Source organism: Centruroides sculpturatus, unplaced genomic scaffold (assembly GCF_000671375.1).
Source record: "Centruroides sculpturatus isolate CEXI.00-Female unplaced genomic scaffold, Cexi_2.0 scaffold1466, whole genome shotgun sequence".
In the NCBI taxonomy this organism is placed as follows: Eukaryota; Metazoa; Arthropoda; class Arachnida; order Scorpiones; family Buthidae; genus Centruroides; species Centruroides sculpturatus.
The window spans coordinates 56,158-65,486 of record NW_019385774.1 but is presented as its reverse complement, the minus strand read 5'-3'; the positions used below and the strand labels follow the sequence as shown (position 1 = coordinate 65,486).

The 9,329-nt window shown below is 28.4% G+C and overlaps 1 protein-coding gene across 1 annotated transcript; it reads right to left on the bottom strand.

Moving 5' to 3' along the window:
* Positions 1-268: 268 nt before the first annotated feature.
* LOC111642040 lies at positions 269-6,858 on the bottom strand. The gene is made up of 7 exons (XM_023388303.1): positions 6,626-6,858; positions 6,336-6,399; positions 4,034-4,194; positions 3,651-3,846; positions 2,555-2,694; positions 1,578-1,683; positions 269-387 (listed from the first exon to the last, which is right to left on the bottom strand). The coding sequence occupies exons 1-7, from the start codon at positions 6,770-6,772 to the stop codon at positions 377-379; spliced, it is 825 nt and encodes a 274-aa protein (XP_023244071.1). The 5' UTR covers positions 6,773-6,858; the 3' UTR covers positions 269-376.
* Positions 6,859-9,329: the final 2,471 nt, after the last annotated feature.

Below are 9,329 nucleotides of genomic sequence, written 5' to 3'. Positions count from 1 at the left end.
AAACTTTTTTTTGAAGTTTTAAATTTTAAACTTTTTTTTGAAGTTTTAAATTTTAAACTTTTTTTTGAAGTTTTAAATTTTAAACTTTTTTTTGAAGTTTTAAATTTTAAACTTTTTTTTGAAGTTTTAAATTTTAAACTTTTTTTTTGAAGTTTCAAATTTTAAACTTTTTTTTTTGAAGTTTCATATTTTAAACTTTTTTTTAAAGTTTTTAAATTTTAAACTTTTTCTTCAAGTATCAAATCTTAAAGTTTTTTTAGAGTTAAATCTTAAACATTTTAAGTTCCAAATGTACAAGAGGAACAATAGTAAAACAATAAATGAAAACGAATTCACAACAAAATTTCTATGTAGAAGAGAAGAAAATTTTTGCAATTCATTTGTACTCTGTAAAAATAAAATAAAAATAGTTAAGAATTTTCTTTAAAATGTTTAAATGTTTGAAATAATTTTTAAAATTAACATCTTTATATTATTTCAAAATACAAACGTGTAGAATTGAAAAGAAATTATATTAGCAGTTGATATCTATTGTGAAAGTAACGAAGCTTATGGTTTATGGTTACTAATCCCTAATGTCCACGAAGTAACTACATTTTTGGTATTCTGCAGCTTAAACTGTTACTTTTCATTGCTGGTTTCAGAAAGGTCCTATAACAGTTTATGCTGCAGGATACTGAAAATGTAACGAGGCATTTCTCGGAGCAATTAAGCAATACTGCGACTTGTGATTTATAATGTATTCAATTATATTACTGTTAAATTATATTCATATCACATAAAAATAATAAATAATTTTACTATTCATCTATTTATGCTGTTGTTTTTGCACTGTTGCAAGACCATAACTTTGCAGGATTTTGTATTAGAAAAGAACACCGAAACACATACATAATTTACATCAGTTAACCAACTTGTTCACTAAAATCGTGTTCCCTGATTGTTTAGTATATACGACAGTGTTTAAAATGTTATGACATGAGTTATATATATATATATATATATTATGGAGCTTAATTTAAAACAATAGTTGAAATTTTCTTTTTAGAAGCTTCTGTGTACAGACATACAGATGTGTAAATATATACAGAAACATAAAAGACAGGTAACAATATGAACTGTCATTTGAATTTTGTGCTAAAAAAGAAGGAAAGTTCGCAAAGAAGACAAATTAAAACATGGAATTTGTGTAAAAGTGTAGAGAAATCAAGCCTTTCGGGTGATTTTAGCAAATTCGTGAAACTTACTATTTGTAAACCAATGGTTTAAAGTTTGCTTGACGCACATTATATACTTTTGTCGAGAGAGTTTTACTTTTTACTATTTTTATTAATTCAATTAAATATTCTGTAACAAAATTATTCTTTTCTGTCAGTGTTTGTGATATGACACCACTGCATTATATTTTGACTAAATTATTTACTAGTAGAATGAAACGGTGTTAAAGTGAATTGAATTTTGTGCGAATTTTATTTTTGTTTTCAATGATTAACATAAGCATGCCAAATCTTACAACGATTAACTTTTATTAAATATGAGTCATGTTATAAATAAAATTTACGTAATCTTTTTCCTACCTTTTTCACCATTGGCATGTTTCTTTCTTCTTCTGCAACACGAAAAGATAAAGGATGGAATTTTACAAAATAAATATGTAAAAGCATCAGAACATTTCGTTGTTTCCTGCAAAAAATATAAATATATTTGTAAACTAGCGTATGAGAACAACAAAGATTAAAATTATTACATTATTTCACACTTCTAACTCTTATATTATATCATAGTATTTGAATTGTAATTACATAGGTTATTTTATGTAATGGTTTATTACACCGAGTAATCAATCTGACACATTTTAAAAAATGTTTAAGCTGTTTACAGCAGAAAAATAAAGAATTTTATAATATGTTACTCGTTTTGTGAAATCCTTACCTAATTATAAAAGACAAATACTATGATATGATGACAATATAAAAAGTAATTATTTTGGTCTATCATTATTACGTTTATAGCGATACTCAGATAATGCGAAATGGTACAATTTCATTGGTGAAGTAGACACCAATTGAAAACATATGTCAAATTTCTAATGTTAGTTCTGACAAACTGGTCCATTCACAGCCGAGTATCAAACAGTAATCTACCGACCAATCAATTTTTCGCAAAAATACACGAAATATATAAACTCGCATTCTAGAAAACCATTTTAAACATATTTAGTGATGGCCGATAAACTGTTATTATGTAATTATTCTAATCCAATGCCATCAGTTCGGTGTAACAATAAACTTTCCAAGAAATAAACATCTTAATTAGTCTTTTCATAAATTTGGTTATTTTCAAAGTAATATTTAAATGTTTTCAATTTTTTTTTGAAAATTTAAACATAAACTTTATAAGACCAATCATTTAAAATGTTTGTAATTATTTTAGAAAAAGGGAAAGAAAATGAAAATATTGAAATATCAAAATACAACCAAATGTGAAATTTTAGCAAGGAATGAGAATGGGTTTATAAATGTAAAGTAAATAAAGTTAGAAAATATTATCTTACTCTATCATTTTCATCTTCTTTTGTAGATTTATCTTCCCACGAATATCTTACATTAATACTTTTCCTTTCCTCTGTTTCTACTAGATCTCTTAGCTTTTGCTTTTTTTCAATTTTATCATCGCTTTGATCTTTATTATTAGCTGAAAAATAATAATTTTATAATTTACATTTCAATCTTTTCGTAAATAAACATCATAATTCCGCCATTAACTATAAATAAGTTTATGAAAAAAACAAATATATTATTATAAGATATTCGTGTTACCGTGAAATATCTGTACATATTCAAATGTGCATTTATTCTCACAAATTAATTCAGGATAAAACAGTTATAAATACATATAATGTTTAATGTATAAAAGAAACGACAAAGCAGTACACATGTATAAATAGAAAGTTTTAAAGATATAATCAATATGAATCTAAATATAAACTCAGATTTTTCTTCCATTCTGAATGAATCAAACAGTCAAACATATGATAAACGGAATATTGCCAGTGAAGTGCACAGTGTTTTTCTGTTTGTGTTCCACGGATTATCTCTTGTTTTATAGTTAATTTCATTGTTTCATTTTGTGTTTATATACCTAATGTTATTGATACACAAACACATATTTCGTTTCTATACTTTTTCTGTACGGAAATGTCACAACCATTCCAAAAGCGTCGAAGGTCAAACGTGACTCAATTCAAATATTATAACAGCCGGAAAAATAAAGTTCATTAATATATATTAAAATTATTGGAAATTTCTCGACGTATACTTTGAAGGTTGCTAAATTAATTTTCAATTAAATTTTATTCGATAACTGGCCAAGACAATGAATCATTTTGTCAATGTTAAGGTTGTGTTTGTTGCAATTATTTTATTTGTTGGTTTACTCCTAATCATGTTTACTGCTGAATATTTGTATAATGTGCTTGAAATTGTTACTTAAACAGGCATACAACACACGTGACAGACTGCAAATGGATAACAAATATTAAGTTTTATAATTTAAATAAATTTAAACAGAATGAGTTTAACATTAAAAGATTTCTTAATAATTGTTAACAAATTATTTTATAATTCTTTATAATCATTTTGTAACCTTACTTTCATCCAATACTTTTTCTTCTTCGATTATTTTCGATGACGATTTGAACATTCGGTCATCGTCTACGTTTTCTTCAGAAATTATTTCTTTTACCGATGAATGCTTTTCTAAAAATTCACACTCCTTCTTCAGAGGTCTGTTCTCGCAACGAGTAGTTTCCACAAACCAAAAATCATTCTCTTCATCATCGGAATCCTGTAAAAAGTGAAAAGTTCTTATTCCTGATAGAATAATCTCACAGTAGTCGAAATGTCTTTTTATTACTCGGAAAAAATGATTTATTAATTAATAAAGAATTTGCAGTCCTTTCCATAAGATTGTGATTTTCAGTTTTAAATCTTTACATAATGAGAATTATTAAATTATTTTGAATTGAACTTACAGAAGATGACGATTCCGTTTCATCCGGAAAATCAGCATTTATATTAGATGTCATTGGCATTTTTGCATTCACTAAAGATTTAAAAATTTCTTCCGGAGTTCTATCGTACTTCCATGCGAAATATTTACTTCTATCACGTAGATCCATTTTGTTATTAAAACCTAGAGAATAAAAGTAAAGGCAATAAACACAGCAATTCGTAAAAGTTTTTTCGCGTCAATTTAATAATTAGGCCTATATAAGAATTTGAAAGGAAAAAAGAAAGGAAATAACAAACGGTTTAGATCAAATAAACAGATGAAATTCTTATTGTCGAAAACATATTTTGGAAATTTATTCCATTGAAAATATAACTAAAAATTCAGCAAAAGTCAATTTCAATTTCTCATAATCCATTTGTAACACAAGAGTTAAAAATGGATATAATTATCCGAAATGCATACTCAAATAAATAAAAAGTCTTCCGTTTTATTGATCGTGTAATAACTCTAATAATAAATTGTTATTTTGTTAGCCATCTTAGCGCTCGTATATTTGAACACAAGACTATACAAGAAGCGTATGGCATAAAACAAAAGTCAATTTATTTCTGTTACAAAGTATAAATATTACACTGTGATTTAAATTTATTAATTGTGTTACAATCGTAAAATCAATAATTCATATGCAATATTGCTTACTAAAGAGTAATTCCCGGTAGGTTTTTTAATGAAACCCAATATTGAGATATTGGATAAGATGCGCAAACGAAATAATAAATTGTTATTTATCGTTAATGACGCCGTTAACATTATAACATTATATTCGGATTTTTAAACATCTGGTCGAAAATTACTATTAAATTTATGTTTCTATATTTATTTTTAATATAATTATACAATAAAAATGTAGTTTAACTTGCTGACAAAACTTATTTTCAAAAGAAATATCGCATTCGATAACACCGAACAAATAACGCATCGACAATAGCCGAAAATATATTATTAATGTCTATTGTGTACGCAACAATTGGAAAAGTGCTTACGTCACGCTAATCACAGAACATACTTAGAATTACGTACGAAAAGTAATTTTATTTTTGTTTTGTTTTTTGATAAGTAAACACAAAGAAGGACGTGGTCGAAATGCTTTTCGAGAACATTATTTAGAGGCAATGTGGTCCTTATTTATGCGTTATATGCGTGAAGACATTCTGGAAAACTGTACTTGCCATTCCATAGATAATGTGTGAACCCAATCCGCGTGGTGGAAATTTTATATCGAAAATCGGTCGCTGTCTCACAACAATTTTTTATTATTGACTTTTTGTTTGACATGGCGTCGAACTGATAGGTAAACATTCAAAACGATAATACAATGGCACAGTTTCATGTTTCCGGTAATCCAAAACACTTGCGAGTGTTTATGTAAAGTAAAAAACTAAAAAGCAGATATTGTTTATTAAAAATCAATGTTATTTCTTAAATATTAACGAAGATTAGTTGTAACCAGCAAATATTCTGTCATGCCACAATGCTGGCCTGCAATTTTTCATCATATTCATTATGTATTTAGTTTATAAAATTTCAAGTTACTACTATCTTGCTTGTGTACATCATACTTTTCCTAATAACAACACAATCAACCTAAGTGCGTTGGGAGGAAAATATTTCGATTGAAATTACCCGACTTGCAATCTAGATCGGAAGTTCGTGTACACTTACTTGGGCGTTTTTTTAGACAATAAAAGTGTTTAGAAGACACAACAATTCGATTTTAATTGTCCATGTCACAGTTTCACAAGCGTTTATTTCATATTTATTTATATTTCCGTGTAAAATCTTTATTAAGTCTGACCTCCTCTGAAAATATCCTGCACAAACTACGTCTATTCCTTACCCCTTAAATTTTAATTATCAAAATTGAATAGTATCAATGTATCTTACATAGAAGTTACCGTGCAAACTTTTTCTTTTAATGTAAGCGTATTTTGAGATATCAAACGAAATAGCCGTAAACACAGACAGACACATATTACTGTTTAAGTAACAAAAATAATTATCTAAAGTATTTTTGACGAAATAAATGAAATCTTTGTAGAAATATACATTTTGATATTAATGTTATATTTTGAATAGTTTCGAATATAATAAATTACGACACCCTTCACACGTCAAAGACTGCGTATGGGTAATTAATATTAAGTTTCTTAATTTAAATAAATTTTAATACAATGAATTTAACATCAAATCATTCCTTAATAATTTTTAAACAAAATATTTTATGAATCCGAAAATATTTTATAATGTCTTTGTGATCTCACCTTTATACAATTTTCCCACTTTCTGACTTACTGCCAATGTTTGTTCATCTACGTTCAGTTTTTCCTGTAAAAAGTGAAAAATTCTGATTCCTGATATAACAATCTTACAGTACTCGTACGGTTTTTATTTATTAACTCAGAATATATTTATATAATAAGAAATAAACAATTTGCAGCTATATTAAATAAAACATTTTATAAGATTGTGCGTTTTTGTCACGGGTTTTACAGTTGTAAATCGTTAAATAATAAGAATTAGTATCAATTATTTTTATTTAATTGTAACTTACTAAAGCTTTTTCTTCTTCTCTTTTTCTCCGTGCCAGATCCAAGATAATATGAACGATTGTGGCGACGGAATCTTCCAACGTTACTTTTTTTTGTTCGGATGATCCATGTTCATTAATAACGCTTTTTTCGCCTGAATTAAAAATCATATAAAAATTGAAAAATAGAAACAAAGCAAATGACAAACAGTTTACACCAAATAAACATGAAATTGTTATTCTAGAAAGATATTTTGAAAGTTTATTTTATTGCAAATTTACAAAAATAAAAATTGAAAATAAATTTTAATGTTTAAATCAATTAATTTCTGCTTAGAAATTTCTTGATTTAAACGATATTCTCGATCGAAATAAATGAACGGATATTTATTAGCGTATACTCAGAAGCATACTTTATCTTGATTGTTACAATTTAATAAAAAGTCTAAGTAAAATGTGTTTTAATATTCAGTTTACAGATTAACTTCAAAAATGTAAATAATCAAATCTTCATTTGTATGTTTATAACAACGATAAAAAATAAAGGGAAATCAATGGATAATTTTAAGCAATTAAAATTAATTGTCACATTTGTTACCCTTTCGTTACAAGTTTTTTCTTATAAATGCGCATTGTTTGCATTTATCTATTAATTGCGTGTCTTTATATTCATTGCGAACACGATATTAAACAGTTAATATAATTATATAATAAAAAGAATTTAACTTACTTATACAATCCATTATTTTACGCACTCTTAACTTTCGATAATTTAACCTTTAATAATCGATAAATCTCTTTAACAACAGTTGAAAACTTATTTTTATAGCTTATTGTTTATGCAACAATAAAAAACGTGCTTACGTAATCGAAGCTCGTGCTAAGCATTACGCTTGTTAATCAGTCTTATTTTTGGAGGTTTTTTGTGGGTAACTATAAAGAATGACATGTGCGATTATAAGTAAGGATGTTTGTTTGTTCGTTCGCTAGAACGGCCTAGAAGTATATACTTCTAGAACGGCCTAGAAGTATATACTTCTAGGCCGTTCTAGCTAATACTTCTAACGTACAGTACATCATGTTCGACCGATGGCTAAGAAATTCGGTACGGTACTTACTTTCAAATATTTCTAATGTACAACATGTCGTACATTCCATTGCGAAATATCGATTGCATATCTATAAATTAATTAATTTTTGTTTTCGTTTCGTTTCGTTAGTTATGGCTACGCAACACTCGGGAAATCTGCCTAGGGCCAGGGTGGCCAAGCTCCTTAATTGTCCGAGCCATTTTTAAAATTTGAAATTTTTCGCGAGCCGCAATTAAATACGTATTAAAAAGGTATGCAAAAAAGGTATTAAAAATTTTTTTACAGAAATTGTATTTATTGAAAACATATACTGGTAAGTACAAAATATGTGTATTGAATTTAAATTAGTGTTGTAACGAATAGTATATTCGGCCTCAGGCCGAATACCGAATATTCGGCCAGGAGCGTGGCCGAATAGCCGAATATTCGGCCAAACTATTCGGCTCGATTAACACACGTACGAAAATTGGCGCGCAAACCGCATTATGGCAAGGATCCTGCTCTCTATTGTCCCGCTGTCACTACGGTTCGCCAATCGCGTTAATTCTTGGCAGTTGTAGCGGACAGACGAGAGTGTCATGGAAGTATGTGATAAATGATGATATCAAATGTGGATAACAATGAAATGACCTACACGTGTAAATAACGGAAAAAGAACAGAGAAGGACCGCGAAGTGAAAATGTGAAAATAAATATGAAATTGAGTTTATAACATAATCGAACAAGTCGAGGCAGCTTATTGGCACGAAATTCGCGGCCGTCAATGCCAAACAATTGTTGTCATAGACTTCGGAAAGCTAAATGCTTGTAATGAAAGTCACTTAGCGTGCACGGGCGAAAGCCTGGGGCCGTTCGGGCTATCAAGCTGTCTCGAATCTGTGAAATCATAACTGTGACTTATATCGACGTCCTATCTGTCTCTTTTCTCCGTTATCACCAGGCTGAGTCACGTAATTGTAAAATGGGAACTCTACGACGGAAAAGTGACGAATCGAAAGTATCGTGAGCGCGTATTATGATGTATGCACAGGCATACATGGATTAGAGCGATAGAGGAAAGAGAAAGGGAAGAGCAAAGACGAGCGCTTAAAAAGAAGGATAGGCAGGGTCAGACCCTCAGATGTGCGAGGATTCTCCAACGATAGACGTGTACGTGTGCTGATCTTTGTAATTATAAATTGTGAATACATGTGACTAATATTATTTTCTTTTTTATTTTGTGCATGTTACAAGTTATAAATAAATATAAACAAACAACACTAACTCGATAACATTAAATCTAAATACCAAAATGATTAATTTACTGTGTTTTTGTTATTTATTACTTCTGCTTTTAGGTATTCGGTATTCGGCCGAATAGTGAAAAATAGGCCGAATAGGCCGAATACCGAATAGTAACCGAATATTCGTTACATCACTAATTTAAATATTAACCACTCATCATCGTCTAATTCTGAATAGGTTATTTCCTTTTCTTTTAGAAATGCAGTTATCGGATCAAACAAATCTACAAAGCGATTTAATACGTTGTATCTAGATAACCATCTAACAATACAAAAGAAATTAATGTCATTTGGAAGTTTTTCGTCCTTTAATTCTTCAAGGAAATTTTTAAATTGTCGATGATTTTTTGAATT